A 25,139-nucleotide genomic window follows, 5' to 3' on the forward strand; every position below is an offset into this window, starting at 1 on the left:
GTGAAAACTTCTTATAGTATATAAATTACGAGCTCAATGCTTTTACCCCATCCTAAAAGAAGTGCTATACTTATATCATATACAATATACGCGATGCGTATGCCCTATGCTATTTATGTATACATACACATAATTTATATATGTACAAAATTTATTTCAGCGAAGTGATGACGGTCGCAAATTCAATACTTTTTCCCCATCCAAGCAGTGCACAACGTCCCTAAAGAAATTTTCAATTCAAAAATTTATTTCGTCGAAGCGATAACGGTCGCTAATTAACTACTTTTTCCCCGTCCAAAAAGTACACAACGTCCCTCAAGAAGTTTTCAATTCAAATATTTATTTCGTCGAAGCGATGATGGTCACTAATTTAATACTTTTTTACATCGAAAAAGTGCACAACGTCCCTAAATAAGTTTCACCTCAAATATTTATTTCGTCGAAGCGATTACGACCCTAATTCAATACTTTTCTTCCATACAAAAAGTGCAAACGTCCCTATAAAAGTTTTCACTTTAAAAATTTATTTCGTCGAAGCGATGACGGTCGCTAATTTAATAATTTTTCCTTATCCAAAAAGTGCACAACGTCCCTCAAGAAGTTTTCACTTCAAAAATTTATTTCGTCGAAGCGATGAAGGTTCGCTAATATATTATTTTCCCCATCCAAAAAGTGCACAACGTCCCTCAAGAAGTTTCCACTTCAAAAATTTATTTCATCGAAGCGATGACGGTCGCTAATTTAATACTTTTTTACATCGAAACAGTGCACAACGTCCCTAAATAAGTTTCACTTCAAATATTTATTTCGTCGAAGCCATGACGGTCCCTAATTCAATACTTTTCCCCCATCCAAAAAGTGCACAACGCTCCTAAAGAAGTTTTCACTTCAAAAATGTAATTCGTCAAAGCGATGACGGTCGCTAATTTAATAATTTTCCCCATCCAAAAAGTGCACAACGTCCCTAAAGAAGTTTTCACTTCAAAAATGTATTTAGTCGAAGCGATAAAGATCGCTAATTTATATTTTTCCCCATCCAAAAAGTGCACAACGTCCCTCAAGAAGTTTCTACTTCAAAAATTGATTTCATCGAAGCGATGACGGTCGCTAATTTAATGCTTTTTCCCATCGAAAAAGTGCACAACGTCCCTAAAGAAGTTTCACTTCAAATATTTATTTCGTCGAAGCGATGACGGTCCATAATTCAACACTTTTCCCAAATCCAAAAAAAGTGCACAACGTCCTTCAAGAAGTTTTCACTTCACGAATTTATTTCATCGAAGCGATGACGGTCGGGATGACGGTCGATAATTTAATACTTTTTCCATCCAAAAAGAGCACAACGCCCCTAAAGAAGTTTTTACTTTAAATGTTTATCTCGTCGAAGCGATGACGGTCGCTTATTTATTACTTTCTCCCCATCCAAATTTAATAATTTTTCCCTATCCAAAAAGTGCACAACGTCCCTAAAGAAGTTTTCACTTCAAAAATTTATTTCGCCGAAGCGATGACGGTCGCGATGACGTTCGCTAATTCAATACTTTTTCCCTATCTAATAAGTGCACAAAGTCCCTAAAGAAATTTTCACTTTAAAAACTTATTTCGTCGAAACGATGACGGTCGCTAATTTAATAATTTTTCCCAATCTAAAAAGTGCACAAAGACCCTTAAAAAGTTTCCACTTCAAAAATTTATTTCTTCGAAGCGATGACGGTCGCAATGACGGTCGCCCATTTAATACTTTTTCCCATCCAAAAAGTGCACAACGTGCCTAAAGAAGTTTTCACTTCAATACATATGTAGGTAAATAAATCCTTTTTCCCATTCGAAAAATACGTTTTACATTTATTTTAAATTTAAATACTTCTATACAATTTATGTATAGATACACATAATATAGATACGTACAAAATGTATATCGTCGAAGAGATGACGGTCGCTATGACGGTCGCGAAATAAATCTTTTTTCCCCATCCTAAAATAGGTTTTACATTTATTTTAAATTTAAATACTTCTATACAATTTATATATACATACAAATAATATATAGCATAAGCGATGACGGTCGCGATGACGGTCGCAATGACGGTCGCGAATTCAATGCTTTTTCCCTATCCAAAAATCGTACAACGTCCCTAAAGAAGTTTTCACTTCAATAATATTTTTTACTTGTGTTTTTGAACCTAGAAAATCGTCATTTTTTGACTTTTTTCAGTTTTAAATTGTTTATAACTCGGAAATGATACATTTTTGGAGAAAAATTACCAAAAACCTTTTTTGTTCCCAATGATCCAGCGAACCTTAAATAATGTCTACCCGAGCCGAAAAAAATTGATTTTTATAATTTGTTTAAACATTTTTGTTTTAATAAATGTAGCAATAACTCCGAAATTGTGGCATTTAGGTTTAGGCAATATCACATGAAAAATAATCAGTATTTCTCAAGGACTTCAAAACGCAAAAAATATACAGGATGTTCCATTTCGTCGGTCCAATGCCAACACCACTATTGTGCAAATTTGTTGTTTTTCGCCTATGGGTACGGACAACTATGTCTGTTCTGAAGGCTATCAATGCCAAAAGCACAAATATGTAAACGAAAGTACATACGCGTCAGCACCAATTGCTTGTTTCACGAAAGTGGGGATTTCGGTTTTGCTTCCAAGCGAAAAGAGCGAATGTGCCACATTCGTGATTTTGCCGTTGTAGTTTATATAGGTCGAGACATTTCCTACACATTCGCGAGTGTATAACTCCTGCCGAAAAGTGATTGTAACTGGTTAATTGACTGGTTCTGGCTGTAGAGTCGCAGCATTGCCGCAAATAGACTTCTAAAAGATATTTGGACTCATCTATAAATATAACCGATATGTATAGAATGCACAAAAATGTCTTTGCACGTAAGAATCTAAAGCCTGTTACATTGGAGAAATATCGACAAATTTTCAATAAATATAATTTAGGTTTGTTTAGACCTAAGAAAGATCAATGTAAGAAATACGTGGCACAAAAGACACTAACAGAGGAAGAGGGGAAATCACTGGAATTGGAATACAAAGGTCATTTAAAAAGAAAGGAAGCAGCTAGAGAGCCTCGGAACTATGACAAATCTTTAGCAAACGAGGATTCAAGAATGCTATCCTTTAATTTTGATCTCCAATCGGTTTTGACTATGCCAAACGGGAGTGCGGGGCAAATCTTTTATCTAAGAAAGCTTGATGTTTATAATTTTACGGTGTACACCTTTCGAAACAGGAGGTTACGTGCTATCTCTTAGACGAAACCTCAGATTAAAGGAGAAAATGAAATTGCTTCGTATATTTATAACTAAGTAATGCCTCAAAATGGAATTACTGCTGTTCGGATGATGGCTGCGGGGGACAGCGAAAAAACTCTATCTTTGCAGCTATGTGCCTCAAACTTTGCGCCGATCATCAGTCTTTAAGATCAATTCATCATCAATTATTTGAAACCGGGCACACCGAAATGGAGTGCGACTCTATACACTCAAAATTTGAAAAGAAATCAAAGTGTGTAAATACCTGTTTATATACCAGAGTGTTGGGTGCAAGTGATGCGGGATTCGTGTGAAGCGCCACGACCTTTTATTGTGAAAAACATTGTTTGATGATATCTTAGATTTTAAAACATTATCGTCAAATTCTTTTAGTTTTGATAACGTACCCTGAAGGAAGTTAAGCTGTCTACGTTATGTCAAGGAGAATTTTCCAATTTTACTATTTATCCAACGATTTTGGTCTGCTCTTCTGACATGCCTGTATCAGCAGGTTAATCTCTTCTGTTCGATATAGTCTATTATATCTGAGTTTATTCCCATTATTTTCTTAATCTCTGTTATTTATTCTATCTCTTCTTGTTACTCTGCAGCTTCTCCTTAGCAATTCCATCTCTGTTGCTCTTATTTTGTTTTGGTTTTCTTATTTATTGGTAATATATACTCTTCTTTTTGTTTTTATGCTGATGTTCTTATCCCACAGTACTAGGTTCAATTTTCGTAAACAGTCTCTTGTTTATCCTAGTCTAAAATCTAAATACATACTTGTCTGTTCCTTTGATTTGCTTATCTTCGTCTATTTCCAGCTTAGCCCAGTCGGGATACCATTTGACCTTGCATTAGGAGCTGCCCCAAATTTTATTTTTCTAATCTTTAGGGGGGTCAATAGTAGTATAAATTTAAAATCTCGACTGAATTTGACCGTTGTGTTAGCCGCCATCTTGATTTTAAACGAGAACCGATTTTGCTCAATATCTCCGCCATTTTCAACTTTTCGACAAAAAATATAGAAACTGAAATTGTTGAAAATGCGATTTTCTATGATTTCGTTTATTATAATTTTTTTCGTGCGGTCCATATTTTCCGAGTTATGGGGAAAAACAGTGACAGTTAAAGCATAATTATTGATTTATTGAATTATCTCGTTTATTATTACTTCTACAACAAATTTTAACCTATACAAAAATGAAGAGAATTAAATTTTGTACAATTTTGATCTCTTTCATTTTTTTGATAAAATCAATATTTAAGGTAGTACGTATGCGATAAAGACGCGAGCGTAAGACCCGATTGATTTTAAATCAATTGTTTTTGTTCAATATCTTCCCCATTTTCAACTTTTCGACAAAAAGTGTAAGGACTGAAATTGTTACAATTACGATTTACTACAATTTTTCGAGGGAACCAGTGGCGGGTCTAAGAGGGGGGGAATGGGAAAATTCCCCCCAACGGGTCCAAAATTTAAAAAAAAATTGTTGAAATATTAAAATATGTTGACATGAAACTTAATTATCGACAGACAAATTCAACCAATAAAACCCGCTACTTAATAAAATTAAGTGAACTTAATGCATATAAGTTATTATTTATGCCTTTTATGTACTTAGTTTGGTTGGTGTTTCATTGGAAGTTTCAAAAATTGTATAAAATATAATTCTCTTTATTTTTGTTTATGTACAATTATGTCGTAAAGTTAATATTAAATGAGACAATTCAATAATTATGCTTTCCCTCCGCTTCCACTATTTCCTTCTTAACTCAGAGAATATTGATCGCATAAAAAAATTGTGGAAAAGAAATTGTAGGAAATTGCGTTTCCAACAATGTTAGTTCCTACCGTTTTTGTCGAAAAGTTGAAAATGGCGGAGATATTAAGCAACAACGGTTCTCCTTTAAAATCAATATGGCGGCTAATGCAACCGCGGAATTCAGTCGAGATTTTAAATTTACACTACTATTGATCTCCCCTAAAGGATAGAATTAAAAAATTTGGGGCAGCTCGGAAAAAAGAATCAATTCAGTAATTATGCTCCCCCACCACTTTTTACTATTTTTCCACTTAACTCGGAAAATATCAACCGCATGAAAAAAATTGTTAAAAAGAAATTGTAGGAAATCATATTTGGAACAATTTAAGTTGAAAATGGCGTAGATATTGAACAAAAACAATTACTACAAAAGCAATCAGGTCTTAAGCTCGCGCATTATCGCATACATACTACCTTAAATATTAACTTTAGCAAAAAAATGAAAGAAACTAAAATTGTGTAGAATTAAATTCTCTCTATTTTTATATAGGAATATTTTTGTCGTAAAACTAACAATAAACGAGATAATTCAATAATTATGCTCTATTTATATATAACTGTCACTATTTTCCGCTATAACTCGGAAAATATCGATGGCACGAAAAAATTGTAAAAATAGAAATGATAGAAAATTACATTTTCAACAATTTTGGTTAAACTTTTTGTCGAAAAGTTGAAAATGGCGGAGATATTGAGCAAAAACAGTTCTCGTTTAAAATCAAGATGGCGGCTAACGCAATGGCGGAATTAAGTCGCGATTTTAAATTTACACTACTATTGACCCCCCCCTAAAGATTAGAAAAATAAAATTTGGGGCAGCTCCTAATGCAAGGTTAGGCCTGTTATTCGTCTAACCCGACTGGACTAGCTGTTTTTTTTTTTCGTATTCTCTGTTGTTAGGTATTCAGTTTTTTTTAGGCTTATTTCTATCCCATTATTTGTAAATTCCTATTTCAGTCTTCTCATCATAAAACTGAAATCATCTTTGTCTTATGCGATCACTATTTGGTTGTCAGCAAAACTTAGGCTATATAAAGTCTGGCAGACTATATAAGAGAGTCATTAATATTCAGCTGAGCGGGGAGCTATTGTCCCAGTTGAGAAATTCCATAAACAATGTATCTACCTATTTTATAAAATTAAACCTTTGTTTATATAATTTTTACAACTCGGACAATGACTTCCCGCTCAGCAGAACTATAATTTTTAAGAGAGTCATTAATATTCAGCTCAGCAGGGTGTTATCCTTCAAGGTGTGAAATTCTATAAACAATGGATCTACCTGTTTTATGGAATAATCCCTTGTTTATTTAAGTACACATTTCCATCAATAGTACCCCGCTGAGCTGAATATTAATGAACAAAGGAAGTGAAAAAATCGTATATTAAAAACATATTTCTCATGAGCGTAGAAGTTTGTTGGCACGAGCCGAGGCACGAGGCGAGTGTCGCAAATCAAGCGAGGGAGACATATATCATGTTCTCATGTGTTGTACACTGTACTTTTTCTATTGATGCGGTTTTGTCAAGAGTTCAAACTTCAAAAATTAAATAATTTAGGTGCTCTTAGGTATATTATATGCATAAATTGAAATAAATACATATATACATGTAGGTATTTAATATTCTTAAAATTTATATACCTTATTTTTTTAAATTCTAATTAACAGTTATTTTTGAACAGTTTTGAAAGGTAATTCCTGGTAGGTTTTGCTTTAACACATTTATTTGACAACATTAATTGTGTTTGTATTGTGCATGTTACCATGGAAACGGCGATCATAGTATGGAAGACCGTAGGAGAACACGTGAGAAAAAATATTTCTCACTGCAATGGCCGACTTTTCTCACTGAGTGAGTAATTGTTCGTTTTGAATGTATGTAAGTAGTGAGAGAAGTTGCATGTTGTCTGGAATTGACGGCAAACTATTCAATTGGATAAAATCCTCGGGGAAAGGTATCAGAGAGTCAAATTTCACAACCACTGTTCCAAATTCAGACTGCAAAGACAAGGGCTGCCACAAGGAGCTGCCATCAGCTTTCAATTGTTTAACTTAATGATAAACGATGTGCTCGCAATGATCAGAAAGACACCTGGTGTGGAAGCCCTTCTGTATGCCGATGACCTCCTAATATGGGCATCAAGTAGCAGTGTGAGAGCGCTCGAGGGAGTAATGAACCAGGCTCTGAAAAATCTAGAAAAATGGGCGGATAAAAACTGCCTAACTGTCAGTACAACCAAAACCGTATATCAAGTACTTACCCTTTCAACAAAACAGACTGCTGTCAAGCTGACATACAAAGGAGTTGATTTGGAAAGACAGGATGTAACAAAATACCTGGGGGTGTACATAGATAAGAAAATGACGTGGAAACCTCAAATTGACATTGCAGAGAAAACCATAAAGAGATGTCGACTGCTCAAACGTCTCACAGCAACAAAGTGGGGCGCCACGCAAGATGTCCTGGTAGCAACATACAAAACCTATGTCCGGCCGATATTAGAATACGGGAGTGAAGCTACAATAACTGCGAGTACAAACACCACCTCCAAGCTTGAAGTCGCCCAGAACACTGCCCTTCGCGTCATCACCGGTGCTCCAAAATCAACACCGATTACATCAATGGAAGCCCAGACCGGTATTGAACCAATACAATGCCGCAGAGAGCAACACGCGTTAACCTTCTGGGAAAGGCAGAGACGAATACTTCCACAAAAATGGGACGAATATAGACAAGCAGCCTCACGTCTTAAAACACAAACCACTCCGCTTACAGTAGCAAACTAAATCATGGAAAAATACCACATTGACCTGTCGGAAGCGGCCCCCTTCCCAGCGCAAACTACACTGGCCCGCTGTCTACCAAACACAGAATTGCTTCTCGAAAACCATAACGACCCGAAGCACTTATCGTCAGACATTGTCCTAAGGAAAGCCGCCCTAGAGACGATACACACCAAGTACCCAGCGCATGAATGGCTCCACATCTACTGCGATGGCTCCTCGATGCCGGACTCGAGAAGAACAGGAGCAGGATATGTCTCAACATTCTTCAAAGGCTCCATAGCTGTGGGTGTCCCTCTCACCAACTACGACGGCGAAATAGCTGCTATACACGAAGCTGCAAAAAATCTTGAGAATTTCCAACACCCCCAAAAAGTTGCCTTCTTCATCGACTGCCAAGCCGCAATCCTCGCTCTGTCGACAAATCGATATACCGACTGTGTCAAAACAATATCTTGCCGCGTTCAACTATCGAACTTGCTGGAAAAAGGGTGTCTGATTACTCTACAATGGATCCCTAGTCATGTCGCTGTTGAAGGGAATGAAGCGGCGGATGAACTTGCAAAAGAAGGCACTACTCTCCCACAGCCCCCTAGCTTCCAATCGTACACATCAGCAAAATCCATCATTAGAAGAGGAATCAAAGCGAATATAAAAGAGCAGCAAATACAAGCCGGTGCTGGAAAATCTTGGGCCCACCTAATAGAGTCACCAATCCCTCGCAACTTGCCGAGACCCATTAGTGTAGCCGTGTTCAGAACAACTACGGGACATGACTACCTGGCTTCCCATCTACATCGCATCGGAGTCCGCGAAAATGACAACTGTCCACTATGTAATCAGCCCCAGATGGATGCTGCTCACCTCCCAGTGTGCCCAGCCCTGATAAAAGACCCACCCGAGGAGGATGAAGATCGCCTACGAGAAACGGCTCGTCTATACTGGTCAGCGCGCCACCAAATGGCTAACATGCCAAGGGTGGGCGTTGGCTAGTAAGTAAGTAAGTAAGTTGCATATTGTATAGCATCCATAGAAAAAGTATTTTATTTCCTTAGATAAGCGCTTTCGACATAATTGTCATCATCGGAGCTAATGCTACAAATGAAAAGTAATCTTATGAGCAAAAAGATATCTAGGTACAAGAAGTTTTTTAACTTACGTCAATGTATATAAAAAGAATTATCACTACTTAGAGTCGTGTGTGTGAGAATCGTGTTGAACATTAGATATTCTTACAATATGTAAATTAAATGCCTGGAAGAGGAAAAAACAAAAACAAAAATTTTAGTTGGTTCTGATGGCATATTCGTGTTCAAATACCACAAAAATCCCTGAGTAATCTATTTTCATCAATTTAGTGCCGAAACCCCTCGAAACTGAAGAAGATAATATTATGCTTTAGCAGTGACCCTTGGCACCATGCTTCGGTCGGTTCTCATGCTATATTCATCTTCATGCACTTTTGGATGCAGTTTATGCACTGTAAACGCAATTATGCATTTCCACCCATTTTTCAGAAGAGGGGTAAATTAGGCTCAAAAAAGGATAGAAGAGTTACAGGAAGAAGGCAAAGGAAGATAGGGGAATTGTAAAATACAATAAAACAAGTTGTGAGTAAAAGTTAATTTGGTAAAAGGGACAGAAGACAATATACTTTGCCATATTGGAGAAACCAAGAAACATACACAAACAAGGGCACAAACATGTCAAAGTCAAGAAGCAAAAGATGAATTCAAAGAAAATACAACGATTATGAAGGAAATAAACAAGATCAAGAGAGAATGCTGTAAAATTATATGCGAAGCACTAGAAAAATACATCTGGGGGAAGCCTACAAAATAGACGTAAAAATAATAAAAACAGAAAATCCTTATTCTAGAATGGAATAAAATAGAAGATGGGAGATGACAATAAACCGGTGTCCTTCTCAGGGCAAAGTGAAACTAAAACAAACCGAAACAGACCACGTTAGAAGAGAAGAGCAATTGACTTCACAATGGAGTAAAATCCAAAAAGGCACCAGATCCACATGGGATACCACCTGGGGTATAGTTGCCAACAAATTATTGCAGAAAACCTTCTCTTAAGTTTATTGCAAAGTCATTTGCATTTGAGTGGTGTCGTTGAGTTTCGAGAGGTAAACATACTGAAAAGCAGGTACATATTAGAAAAATTAGCCTACTTGGTACTATTATTTAAAGACGGGAGTATCAATGTAGGAGATAAATTCGTTTAGACCAATTTTCTTACTCTTAAAAAACAGATTGCAAAAGGCGTTGAAAGAAAGTAAACAAATATCGATACAACAATTTGGATTCCAAAAAGGAAAATCAATCATTGATGCAATAAAATGAGTGGCGAAACAAGTTAAAAACATCAAAAGAAAATGGGTAGTTCTAAAAATGCTTGATATTAAAAATGCCTTTAATGTCCGACTAGTATATTATTTGGCAAATAATGACATGATTTCAGTTAAATATGATATATTTTCCCAGTAGTAGTTTTTTTTGTTCAATTTCATACATATACAAATATTTCTAACATGGGTTGCCTATCAAAATCGTGTCATAGCTATCCTTAAGGGGGGGCGTAGGTGTTGAAATCAATATTTCAAGCACATTTTGTTTGAAAGGAATGGTAGAATTATTTTATTTTTAAATTAAATAAGCATATTTATTATAATTCATAGATTAGTCAAGAAAAAATTCAAGGAAATTATTTAAAAATTAGCCAACGGTGGCAAATTTTTAAAGACACCTCAAAAAACAACGAATTTTGCGGTGGATATCACAACTCATCATTCGATCAAGGTAAACAAAAAATTCAAAAAGATTTTATTAGCTTATGAGTTTGTCGAGGTAACGCTGTCGAGTTTTTTAAGTTTTATCGAATTTTGACTTTTTGCTATCACTCAGAAGTGAAAACAACGAATTTTTTTGCAAAAAAAAAGGTGGAAATCAACATATTTATTATTGTTAAACAAAAAATTAGCATTAAACAAAAAATGTCTCGACAGCGTTACCTCAAGGAATGTCCAAAGAAAATATATACAAAATTCCAGGTGAGTCGGTCAAGTAGCTTTTAGGTCAGATGTCTACAGCCTTTGAAAAAAGCAGCTTTGAGGAAAACGCGTTTAAAGTATTGTCAACTTTTATTTTCAATTTCTTTTTGTCTGTCAAATCGTAAAGTAATGCACCCCGGAATATCGTTTTGAATCACGGAGTAATTTACAAAAGAAAATGAGAACCGCTGTTGACCGTTGTTCACTACGTTCAAGAGTGCTGGCACGAACTTGCTACAAAGCGGGTCGAAGATAGGGAGGTAACAAGGTAGTGTTGAATATCCCTACCTTCGACTCGCTTTTGCAGCAGGTTCGCGCCAGCACGCTTGAACGTAGTGAACAACGGTGAACAGCTGTTCTCATTTTCTTTTGTAAATTACTCCTCGATTCAAAAGATATTCTGGTGTGCATCATTTTACGACTTGATAGACAAAAAGAAATTGAAAATAACAGGTGACAATACTTTAAACGCGTTGTCCCCAAAACTGCTTTTTTCAAAGGCTGTAGATATTGTAACTCAAAAACTACTTGACCGACCCATCTGGAATTTCGTAATATTTTCTTTAGACATTCCTTGAGGTAACGCTGTCGAGATAGTTTTTGTTTTATGCTTATTTTTTGTTTAACAATAATAAATAAGTTGATTTTCACCCTCTTTGCAAAAAAATTCGTTGTTTTGACTTTTGAGTGATATCAAAAAGTTAAAATTAGATAAAACTAAAAAAACTCAACAGCTTTACGTCGACAAACTCATAAGCTAATAAAATATTTTTGAATTTTTTGTTTGCCATGATCCAGTGATGAGTTCTGATGTCCACCGCAAAATTCATTGTTTTTTGGAGTGTTTTTAAAAATTTACCACCGTTGGCTTATTTTTTAATATTTTTCCTAATTTTTTTTGAATAATGTATGACTTGTACTGAATATGCCTATTTAATTTAAAAATAAAATCATTTTACCATACTTTCAGAAAAAATGTGCTTGAAATATTTATTTCAACCCCTACGCCCCCCCCCCCACTTAAGGATAGCTATGACACGATTTTGTATGTAATGTATGAAATTTAATAAAAAAAATGTTTCATCCGGAAAGCAGATGGGTGCAGGTCTGCCTATATTCGGATCTTAGACTAAGGGGCGTTATTTTTCAAAATAACACCCGAGGGTATTAAATTTAAATAACTAGTTAAATACTGCCAAGTTGGCAAATAACAACCTAAGTAAAACTATGGTTACCACAATTAAGTTACGACTATTGCTGGTAAATGTACTTATTTGAAAACTAATTAATTCAACATTCATTCCAATTTTTTGCATATAAAGAATATTTAGTCGGACATTAAACGTTGAAGGCTCCACGGGTATTATGGATAATAACGCTGTCGGTCAAGACCATTGGCCTCAAGCGTTATTATCAGTAGTAATTGCACAAGAGCTCTGAAATTATTGAATTTTTCCCGAGTGACACTTTGACAGTTTTAATTTCACGAGCCGAAGGCGAGTGAAATTATGTCAAAGTGTCACGAGAGCAAAAATTCTATATTAATTTCAGAGGTCGAGTGCAATTTGTTGCGATTATTTCATGAATAAAACTGTTTAAAACCAAAATTTTATTGTAATTTATTTATGTAAGTACCATTAAACACACAGTTTTTATAAATATTTGACGATTGAAAGTCATCACTTTTATAATTTTTAAAACATTAATTGTCATTAATGTCACTGAATGTATTTTTTCGTAGCAACGAAGGGCATCTGACGTAATATACTTAACGACGGGAGATTATCAAAAATTATCGATTTAATTCAAATTTCCGTAGCTTTCTATTGGTCAGAATCTCCTATGAATGAAATAATCCTTATAGTACTCTTGGTACCTTAATAACTATAATACTGCTAATTGGACGATTGCGCCATGATAATCGAAATAATGAAAGACATGAATATACCTAGATATCTAACAATATTATTTGTGATTATCTGTCAAACAGAAAAATAACTAAAAACCAGTAAAAAATGGTTGTGCACAACTTCGGGAGTTGTACACAACACATCGTAATGGCAGATAATACAATTGGGAGATTATGGAAAAGGGAAACAAGGTTCTCAATAAAGTATCTGTATACATAAGTTAAAAAATATATATATTAGTGGCGGGGAAGAGAGAGGTGTTTATACTAAAAGGAAAAAGAAAGAGGGACTTTATGAAGTTCAACCTAGAAGGGATTGAAATTGTACCGAAAAAAGAGGCGACGTATCTGGAGGTTCAACTCAATGACAGATTTAATTTTACAAAACCTACAAAGAGGATTGTCGAGAGAGCTGAGGAGAAGACTGCTGCTTTAGCAAAGATAATGCTAAACATAGGGGGATCAAGTTCATACACAAGGAAGGTGTATTTAGAAATATTACCTACGCTCTACAGTTCTATATCTGGTTCCAGAATGGGAGGAAGTTCTAAAGAAGAAAAAGTAGGTAGGTACATAGAAATGATAATAAGGCCGCAAAGAAAACCACTATTAAGGACATGTAGTGAAACCTCAACCAGTGACGTATAACTGAGAGTAGGGATTGCACTAATACAATTAATGGTAAAGGACGCTTAACCTCAACATAGAACTCTGAATAAACTGCAAATTTGGACAAAACCACTTTTACTTCATACACTTTTTGACGGACTCTAGGTCTTTAGTATTCATATTTATAAAAGACAAATGGTGATTCTAATATAATTCGAAAAATGAAAGATTACCCATGAGCGATCATATTAACCACATAGTTTCTATGTTCCAGAAAATAATGAACTAGTACCAGTACTATAAGGACAGCGTATACAAGTATTACATGTACTTGCGTTGTCCAATTTTTTTTGTGACACGGTGACAGAAAAGTACCGCGTGTTTTATATGTTTGTTCATAGGTATCTTTTATTTTTCCTTTTGTAAACTTTGCTTACATTCAAGAAAAAAGTACTGCACAAAATCTTTGATACAGAAACAATTTAGATATGTATAGGTAGAATTTCGCCGAAACTCTTCAACCAAGCACTAGAAGACATTTTCAAGAGATTACAATAAGAAGAATATGGATTCATCATTAACGGTCAATACTTCAATCACATAAGATACGCTGACGATATCGTCCTTATAGCTACAGACAAGGAACAACTACAAATAATGATGCAACAACTAGACCAAGAAGCCAGTAAAGTTGTTAGTCGTAGTTAAAAAAACCAAATAGAAGAAGTGAATGAATACATATACTTGGGACACATAGTAAAATTGAATAGAGACAACCAAACGGCGGGAATAAAGAGACGAACGAAGTTAGCGTGGGCCTCGTTTGGTAAGCCCAGCTTCATATTGAAGAATAAAGAATACCGACAATATCTAAAAACGAAACTCTACGACTAATGTATTCTTCCGGTCCTTACATATGGATGTCAAACATGGACATTCGCAAAAGCGAATATGGGCAGAATTGCGAAAACACAAAGAGCAATGGAAAGAAAAATGGTCAACATAAGACTGTCAGATAGAAAAAGGAATTCATGGTTAAGAAATACCACAAAAGTTAAGGATGCTACTGGTCAAACAGCTAAACTAAAATGGAAATTCGCCGGTCATACTATTAGACAAAAAGACGAAAGATGAAATAAAATTATTACAGAGTGGAGACTATGGACATACAAACGAAAGAGAGGGAGACCACAGATGAGATGGGTACATGACCTAAAACACCAAGCCGGCTCAAAATGGATGCACATGGCTCAGGATAGAGAAACATGGAAGAGAGAAGGGGAGGCCTATGTTCAATATTGGATGTTGCAAGTCTGATAAATAGATAGATAGGTAGAAGATAGTACAGCAATCAAGTTTAAACGATTGGGATGGCCAAATCACGTAGCTCTGCATAAAAAATAAAATATGATACGTACCAATAGTCTTATGGAGCCAGAGAATATTGTAACAATCCAAAAACCATCTAAAAAAATTTTTTTAATTCCTATTATAACTTTTGTGCGACCCAGTAAATTATAGAAATCAATAGCATCCTTATATAAATAAAATTGAAATATTTTCGAAGGAAACTTGTTTAATTAGCCACTTTGATTTCAAAAATGGCTAATCCACTTTGAATTTTTATTCCAAAACACTTGCAAACACTTAAATTCGATTAATAAAATCAAAAACCTTTGTCTTTTGTGTATTAGTCCATATAATGGAATTGAATAAGCATTGAAACGTTTATTTAAGTTTTCAATTAAGAACGTCTAAGTTTTTTGTTATATTCTTGTTCTATTGTTTGAAATAATCATGCGAGATAGGCGATTGCATATCTCGCTTAACAAGCCGGAAAAGTTTATCCATCGCGAGATATGAATTTATTACCGGTTTGGCTACAGAAGAAGCCGATATTCTTTATCAACTTTCCTCAAATTAAATTCCAGTTTTAATATCTGATGGAATCACGTCAAGTTCTGACTCTGTCGCTTTCAGGCCGATGGCTTTTACCATACCGGTACCGATATAAGTATCTTTTTCAGTAGTTAGTATAGTTTAAATAGTAAAGCAGTCGATTAATAAGTTCTTCTTCCAGATACAGTTCTTGACAGTCTAGTTCAAGATAGTGTTTTTGTGGTTTATGTAGTTTTGTTAAAAACAAGGCATTGAAAGTTTTTAAACAAATTAAAACAAATTAAACAACAAATTAATAACTAAGCTGAATATTTCAATCTGGAGATCAATGTGCACAGAAAAGTGTGGCTGCCTTTATTTTTATTTCTTCATGTAAGCAGTTATTGCAGTGTTTTCCTGATGCAGTTAATTTCTGGTTATATCCCATAAATTTTATCTCCGTTGTTTTCTTTATTGTACAACACCGAAGGCATTAAAAATAATGTTTTCTTTGTTTGTAACATTTGGACACATAACTGATTGTAAAATCTGAAAGATGTCCAAACCTAAAAATTTGTTTTGAAATAATAATCAATATTGTTAGTAAGTAACAATTTTGCATTGTTCATTATTTTCTGATAATAAATCTACTTTCTTTTGGGCAACAAAATTTTGAGTAAGACTAAAATACGGTAGGTGTGATTGCTATTTATTATTTTTTTATTTGCTTATAGGCGCCCTATAAGAAGCGCCCTTTTTGGTAAATTTCTTGTAACTTCTTTTCTTTGTATATTTATCCAACGTTTCTATTTTAGCTTTAGTAGCTATAATCTCCTTATTTTTATTTTCCCCAATTTATATTCTATTTCTGAGTTACTAAAAGAGATCCAAAGCACCACCCCCACATATCTTCCGATTCGTTCATCTGAGTGTTAACACCCTGTATGCTAAATATAGAAAATATAGGAAAAGTTTGATTAAAACAAAAGATTTTCTTAAAGAAAATTAAAGAAGATTTAAAGAAAGATTAAAAGAAAATTTCTTTTAATTAAATTTAATATGTAGAAAATATATCTCTTACCAGATTCCTACAGATGCGAATGCTGGACCCCAATCCCAAGAATAAGAAGCTTGCATTTTTCTGATCATATTAACGTTACATTCTCCTCTGTACTCATTGGGTGGACAGGTTGGAGGTACGACATAGGCTTTAGCTTGTTCAGCAGCTAGATTAGCTGCAACTTCAATAGGAGAAAGGAAGCTTACTTCTATTTTGTTTTGTCCCACCTACCGACAAAAAATAAATATAAACACTTTTATTATTATTAATAAAAAAAGACACATACATCAAGGATATTTACGGATATGGAAGTATGACGAATAAACACAAATTGTAGAATATGTATACCTGATATAAAACCCTTTGATAAAATGGTTCTATTCCTATTCTACGTCCTTGATAGTATTGAATAACACCATTGTCAAAACTATTAATATGTTAGTACAGTGGAACCTCGATAAGTCGGATTAATCAGGACCGCGGCCGATCCGGGTTATTGAGAATCCGGGTTAGCCAGAGAATATGCTAAAAATTGATAAAATACGGTATACTTACAGATAAACTCCATTAAAAATTCCAAAAACATGAAATACATATGCACAGTACCTTCATCTAAATTACGTACAGTTGTATACAATATTGTTTATTTATTGGTAAAAAACTCAAAGTCAAAGTGAAAAAATGTTTGTTTTGTCTGATGAAACTCGGTCCGTGTTAGCCGGACTTCCGGGTTATCGGAGGCCGACTTATCGGGGTTACACTCTACATATTTCTATAGTAACACCGATAAAATTAATTCAAGCAATATTTAACTGTTTAGGTAGAGCCGTAGAAAATGATCCGTGAAGAATGTTAGCGATCATCACGGCAATCTTTATCGTATCTGCAGCAGCACAGCAAAGCTGCACAGATGTTGTATTGAACTGGGTGTTGAGGTTCTTCAATCAAGATGTTCTTCTTTTTGCTGGACCTCACTTCCCAAATATTTTTCATTTCACATAATGTATCCGAAGTATTGTAACTTTCGAGATTTGTTGGTGGTCAGTATATCTCGGTTCTTCTTTATTTTTCTGAGAACCTCCTCATTTATATACTTATAAGTATTCTCCGATATAGCCACATCTCAAATGCTTCCAATTTCCTACACATATCTTCGTTCAAGCTCCACGATTCAACATCATAAAAAAGTACAAAGAAGCATCCTTATGTTTATACCAAGTTGAGCCTTAACTTACTCAGTGAGAATTCAGCAAATTGCGGGTTATAATTCGACCAAGCATTGGATTTTTTCTATAAAAAGAGTTAGGTCTGGATCCCGCGTATGAAAAAAAAGTTGATTAATAGCAAGCTGAAAATTTGTTAATAGCTTAAGGGTGTCTAGTCGGATAAACTTTGATATATGGGAACACTGGAACAGGGGCAGTTTTAATTGTGGAACAGGTTAAAAATTTGGAACGGTCAGACCACGAAAACGGCACATTTATTTTGTCCGACAGAATAGACTTAAACTCTCCGAACAGAGATTAAACTTTCATGCAAAAATCAGACTGCTATTTATCACCAAATGGGCGTTTTAATGAGTGGAACATGTAGAATATTGCAAATGACAGGAATTATGACAGCTGATAAATAGCCGTCTGATTTTTGCATGAGAGTTTAATCTCTGTTCGGAGAGTTTAAGTATATTCTGTCGGACAAAATAAATGTGCCGTTTTCGTGGTCTGACCGTTACAAATGTTTAACCTGTTCCAGAATTAAAACTGCCCCTGTTCCAGTGTTCCCATGTATCAAAGTTTATCCGACTAGACACCCTTAAGCTATTAACAAATTTTCAGCTTGCTATTAATCAACTTTTTTTTCATACGCGGGATCCAGACCTAAGTAATTCTCATGTTCATGAATGTTGTGGAGAATATGATTTTTTTGGTAGCTCAAAAATCGTACATTCAACGTAACTTGAAAAATAACTAAACATACTTGACTGAGGTTAATATTCTGATAGACTACAAAGACAAAAGAGTTCAACCAGAATTTATAAGTTCACGATATAAAACAACAATTCATAAAAAATGTAAACAATTTGTACCTTGGCCGTGGTGCTTACATACATAGAATATTCGCATTATGAGGTTATCGTTATAGTATAGTATTTAGGGCATAGGTGCAAAATGTCGCCTGTCAAAATGTTCAATGTGTTTTCAATGTATTCATTTTTTTCGAATCCTTTTTTTTTTAAGCATTTATTAACAATCAGAATTACATATTCTATAAGCTAATTTGATAACAAGTACAATAACATATATCAATGTATTATTGTACACTAAAATGGCGTTATGAGGTACATCACCCAGCGGTTTCACCTCAGTTTCAGCGAAGATCTATGGGCCATAATCTTCGCAATCTTCTGTTGTTTAGTGGCTGCAGTAATGGTAATATTAATTGGTTGGGGTGGTGTTCCAATTTCTCGTGATGTCTGTTGGCTCTTTCTTGAATTACTGTGCTGACGAACGGGATGTTTAGGTCTGTATGAAGGGTTTGGTTGGAAATGTACCACGGGGCATTTGCGATGGTGCGTAGAATTTTTGATTGAGTTCTTTGGATAATTTTTGTGTTTGATTTGCTGGCACAACTCCATAGTTCTATACCGTACGTCCATATAGGTTTGATGACTGTTTTATAAATCAGCAGTTTGTTCTCAATTGAGAGTCGAGATTTTCTACCTATAAGCCAATTAATTTCTTTCACTCTCAACTCAATTTGTTTCTTCTTCTTTAAAATGTGTTGTTTCCAGTTTAATTTAGAATCAAGATGAAGCCCCAGGTATTTGACGATGTTCTGTTGAGGTATGTTGACTTGATTAAGGCTAATATTTGGGCATTGGTCTTTCCTTAGTGTGAAAGTTATATGTGTTGACTTAGTTTCGTTAGCTTTTATCTTCCATTTCTTTAACCACTGTCCAATTTGGTCTAGGTGTTCTTGAAGTTTTAATACTGCAGCTCTTGGATCCTCTTCAGTTGCAAATATTGCTGTGTCATCAGCGAAAGTTCCAATGGTGGTTTGTGGAGAGGTTGGTAAATCGGATGTGTACAGTACATAAAGAAGTGGACCCAATATACTACCTTGTGGGACTCCTGATTGAATTTTGTTACGGTTTGATAGTTCATCCTCCACTTTAGTTTCAAATTCTCTGTGATTTAGATATGATTTTAATAAGTCAAAGTATTTGTTGGGTAGGGATTTTTTGATTTTATAAAGTAATCCTGGGTGCCATATCTTATCAAATGCTTGGCTGATGTCCAGAAAGGCTGCTGTGCAATACTGTTTATTGTCCAAAGCTCTATTAATTACATTTGATATGCGATGGCATTGTTGCACTGTAGGATGACCTTGCCGGAATCCAAATTGGTGTTCTGAGATCCAGTTTTGGAATTCTAGGTCGCTCATAATTCTTTTAAGTAACAGCTTTTCAAGAAGTTTTGAGATTATTGGCAGTAGACTTATTGGGCGGTATGATGAAACATCCGTTAAAGCTTTACCAGGTTTCGGTATCATAATTACTTGGGCAATTTTTAGTGATATAGGCCAATAATTAAGTCTTAAGATTGCATTTAATATGTACAATAACTTCATTATACCTTTTTTAGGAAGTTGTTTTAGCATTGTTGCTGTTATGAGATCAGTGCCTGGTGCCTTCTTTTCATTCAAATGATTAATTTCATCTTTGATCTCCTTCGGTGTAATTAAAGTTAGTCGCTCTCGTTGATTAATTGGTAAGGCTAGTTCCTGCTCTACTTCTTGTACTTGGTCATTGTCGTGTGGCTTGAAGACTTCAGTTAGATGTTCAGCAAATAAATCAGCTTTTTCTTTGTTGCTTTTTGCCCATGGTCCTGGTGGTAATGAGTTTTCCGAATTGGAGGTGAAGTATTTATTGGTTTATTTTTGTTTTTGATTGGTTTCCAGATAGAGTTATCTTGACGCGAAAGGTTTGATACATAGTTTTCAAATGAGTTGTTTCTCATCTGTTCTAGAGCTGTTTTTAAGTTTCTTGTTTTGTTATTATAAATTGTCCTGTCGTCTGGTCTGTGAGTTCTTTGCCAAATTGATCTAGCTTTTCGTTTTTCTGCTACTAGTCTTTTTATTTCAAGAGGAATGTTGGTTGAAAATTTTTTTTGTCCAGGTTGAGGGGTAGACTGTTTGGCAGCATTTTGAAGTAAGTTGATTAGATTATTAGTTTCTGTTTCTATTTGTTCGGGAGTTTGCAATCTCACTAGTAGATTTACTTCCTGTTCTATGATTAACCGGTATGTGTCCCAGTTTGTTTTGAAGTTATGCAGTCGAGGTGTTGGTTTTTTGATTATCACCGTTGTGCTAATTGTGGCAATTATGGGACTATGATCTGATGATAAATCAAAACTTGGTACTACATCTGTATATGATTGAGATATTCCGTTTGTAATAAAGAAATCCAATAGGTCTGGTGCTTTATTTGGATCGGTTGGCCAATATGTCGGTGATCCCGTCGATAGGAATGAGTAGTTTTTATCCTGGATAACTTTTGCTAGCTCTCTGCCTTTGGTGGTTGTTAGGCGTGTACCCCATAGCGTATGTTTACAGTTGTAATCTCCACCTGCTATAAATTTTGGCACTAGAGTTTCGAAAAAGGGTAGAAGATCTTCTTTTGTAAGTCTATGCCTGGGCGGACAATAAATTGTTGTGACAGTTATATCATATGGAAGAGTTTTTATTTTTATCGATGTTGCTTGAATGTGATTTGTTTCGTATTTTAGCATTTCATAATGTTTTATAGTTTCTCTTATTAATATGGCTGAACCTCCGTGGGCTGTACCATCTGGGTGATTTGTGTAATATAATTTATACTTAGGTATCTTGAAGTAGGTTCTGTCTGTAAAATGGGTTTCACTTACTAGTAGTATGTCAATGAAATTTTGTTCCAGAAATAGTTTTATATCTTCTTTATGATTAGGAAGACCATTGGCATTCCATTGGGCAATTCTTATGAACTTAGACATTGTTAGTTTACTTTATTTACTAGCATGGAAATCATGTTGAGCACCATACTGTTTTGTTGCATTAGCTGGTTAAATAAATTTTTAAACTCTTCTAGAAATTTGGTAAGTATACTCGCTGTATCTTCGTTATTGTTCTGATTATTTGCTGCAGCTTGAGCGTAACTTTCATACTGATTCTGAATCCTGGGTTGTGTATATATTCTGGGTTGTGTATGTATTTGATTTATTGCTGCATTTAATACGTTTCCTCTGTTATGATACCTGTTATTAATATTATAAATTTTTTGGTAATGTTCACATCCTTTATAATTTGCGGGGTGATCCCCACCACATAATGCACATTTTGCTGGAGTTTCTCTAGTCTTCTTACAAGTTGTGGTATTGTGGGCTCCTCCGCATTTGACGCATACAAATGGTTTATTGCAATATGACTTGGAGTGACCGTACGACTGGCATCTCATGCATTGTATTATGCGATTTTTGGTTGTTCGGGGAGGTTCAATTTCAATAACTCTATTCTGTAGCCCCTTTAAGTTATAAATATCTTTGTTATTTGCTGCCGGTTCGAGATCCACGAAGAACAAATTAAGTGGCTCTTTAGTAATTCTGTGTTGTGCATTTATTATATTTCGAACTTTATGACCCAGTTTTAGGAGTTCGTTTTTTATATCCTCGGTGTTAGTAGAGTGGTGAAGGTATTTTATTACAACTCTATAGGCTCGATCCTGTTTTAACTGATATGTATGGTGATAAATGTTATGTTCATTAAAATATCTAACCATTTTTCTATATGTATCTGGCGTGCCACAACTTAATTTTACGACATTGTTAGTTAAACTTTTTGTATGATATTCTTCCCTTTCTGCTACATCCTTAATTTTTTGTACCATTTTTTGATAGTCTTGTACACCGTGTATGAAAATTGGTGGAGGGTTTGCTGTGTTGTTCTCCTTGGGAGGGACTACTTCATTTTCTAGCGCTTCAAATCTATTTTCTGTTACAATAATATTTGTACTGTTTGCATTGTCTGTTGTTTTTCTGATTTTTATTCTTTTTGAGCTTCTAATTTCTTGCCAATCGTTGCTGCTAGCTGGTTCGTTGTTTTCTTCCTCTTCTTCACTGGTGGATGGCAATCGTTGTAATTTATAATTTGAAGCAGAACTATGATATGTGATCGGCACTAATGGAATTTGTGTCTGTGGTAGTGGAGGGTACAAGTTAGGTGGCATTGGTTTAGTTGGTGCTGGTTGCGACATCGATATTAGATATGGCGTGGTTTGTACATTCATGGCTAGTTGCCCTTGTGTGTTGACTTGTTGATAATTTGTGGGTTGGTTATTGAATTATTACTAAACTCTGTATTTATCCCGGATGGAAACATATTTCGAAAAATATATTTATCATCATTTGCGTACCTGTGTATTAGTTTTCCTGGACTGGGCTTGTCACAGTCCCGAACAGGGTGTTTTTTTGCTGTACTAAATTACTTCGATATGTCGATACAAGAATGGACTGAACAAATTTTATCTACGTTAAATAATGCTGTGCTTAAATCACAAAATTCGAAGAGAAACTTTGAATTATGTATTTAAACTGACAGTTATTTTGACAATATTTTTTTCGAATCCTGAGAAAACTAATAAATATTTTTGAAAAATTTAAACGCAGAATGAAAGATTACATTATTACTGAGGGCCGAAAGTCCCTGAAAACTTCTATAATGTTTATTCTAATAAGTTACAGGGGTGAAAATAAAAGAGAGCATGTAGTGTGATTTTTAAAATTTTGACACGAGACATTTTGCTTCTTTCCCCTTAAGCAAATAATCTAGTTTTTACTGGGAGGTAAATAACTTCGTAAAGAAATTAAAATATAAATATCTATTACAATTATATAAGGTAAAATTAGGAAGTTAAAATTAAAATGAACTTACAAATTAATGGGATAAATTGTAGATTTAACATATTGGCCACTATATATAAAAATCAGGAAACAGATAAAAAATGTGTAAATACATATAAAATAATAATTACATATACTACTTAACTAATTGGCTCGGTTTTTTAATTATTATCATCTTACTCGAGCAGTGCTACAAAACTGTAACATTTATATTTTATGATTCAGAGAAACTATCTATACTAAAACCACAATAAAGATATACTAGAAATAAACAAACCAAGACACGATCTACACACCGACCTGAAAGCATATTTCAAAGAAAATACTTTTAAAATATGGCAGGATACATAGAGGGACTCATCAACCAAGTTATAAGAAGTTGACATTAACCACAATCAAATTCCACAATTCAAAAACAGAAGAGACCAAGTAATCTTCACTCGTCTCCGGATTGGCCATACTCGATTAACCCATGACTACATACTCCAACGTGCCGATCAACCTGTGTGTGATTTGTGTAGAAGTGTCCTTACCGTAAAGCATTGTTTATTGCAGTGTCCTAAGTATAAAGTGCAACGAAAAAAGTACAACATACCACCAACATTAAATAGTGCACTCGAAAAAGACGGTGATACAAAAAGCATCTTCACATTCCTCAAAGACTGCAACCTCTTACCAAAAATATAGTATTTTACTTTACTTTGTATAGATTTAGAGCTTTTTATAATTTCCTATTATGTTTAAAATCTATTTTTAATTTATAATTTTGTAACACAATCCATACACGCTAATAACCCTGCGTGGTTGATGCGTAATGTAAGAAAAAATAAAAAATATGAAAAAATTTTTTTAAGAAACGCTTTTCTTTAGTTCGCTCTTCTTCTTCAGGTGCCGTCCTCGTTCCGAAGTTTGGCTATCATCAAGGCTATGCGTATTTTTGATACTGTAGATCTAAATAATTGGCAGCTGCTGCACTTGTACCAATCTCTTAAATTCTTCAACCATGAATGTTTTCTTCTGCCAATGGATCTTTTACCTATTATTTTTCCCTGAATAATTAATTGTAGTAGCTGGTACTTTTGTCCCCTCATTATATGTCCCAAGTATTGCAGTTTGCGCTTTTTAATAGTAAGCGCAAGTTCTTTTTCTTTCTGCATCCTTCGCAACACTTCCATGTTTGTCACTCTCTCTGTCCACAATATTCTCAGTATCCTGCGGTACATCCACATCTCGAATGCTTCTATTTTCCTTGTATCGATCTTTTTCAGTGTCCAAGCTTCCATTCCATAGAAAAGAACTGACAGCACGTAACATCTCATCAGGCGAATTTTAAGATTTAAACTTAGCTCTCTTCCGCATAAAACTGTTTTCATTTTGGTAAAAGTAGCTCTAGCTTTTTCTATTCTGATCTTGATTTCTTCAGAGTTGTCGTTGTTTTCATTAATCACAGTTCCCAGGTAATTATATTTTCTAACACGCTCAATTCTTTGATCATGTACGGTTATGTCAGAAAAATTTTGTGGAGATTTCGGCACCATCATTATTTTTGTTTTTTTGATGTTAAGTGATAAACCGAACTTTTCGCTGCACTCTACTATTCTGTTTATCAGTGTTTGGAGATCTTCCGGGGTTTCTGCTATTAATACTGTGTCATCAGCGTATCTCAAATTGTTTATTAAAGTTAAAAATGTTATGAAAAATCAACTAAAAAGCAAAAATAAAAAAAATTGAAAAAATCTAACACATTCGTTAAAGAAAAGCGTGGCGTGTCTTTAAACGGTTTTCGCCCCACGCTTTCCTT

General features: G+C 34.7%; 1 protein-coding gene across 1 annotated transcript in view; it reads right to left on the reverse strand.

Moving 5' to 3' along the window:
- The window catches only part of LOC114327793 (beta-mannosidase), a 138,394-nt gene that overhangs the window by 92,461 nt on the left and 20,794 nt on the right, over nucleotides 1–25,139 (reverse strand). The window contains exon 4 of the mRNA XM_050641647.1: nucleotides 16,428–16,633. Coding sequence (XP_050497604.1) covers nucleotides 16,428–16,633 — 206 coding nt within the window. The remainder of the gene's footprint in view (nucleotides 1–16,427; nucleotides 16,634–25,139) is intronic.

Source organism: Diabrotica virgifera, chromosome 1, assembly GCF_917563875.1.
Source record: "Diabrotica virgifera virgifera chromosome 1, PGI_DIABVI_V3a".
NCBI classification, from domain to species: domain Eukaryota; kingdom Metazoa; phylum Arthropoda; class Insecta; order Coleoptera; family Chrysomelidae; genus Diabrotica; species Diabrotica virgifera.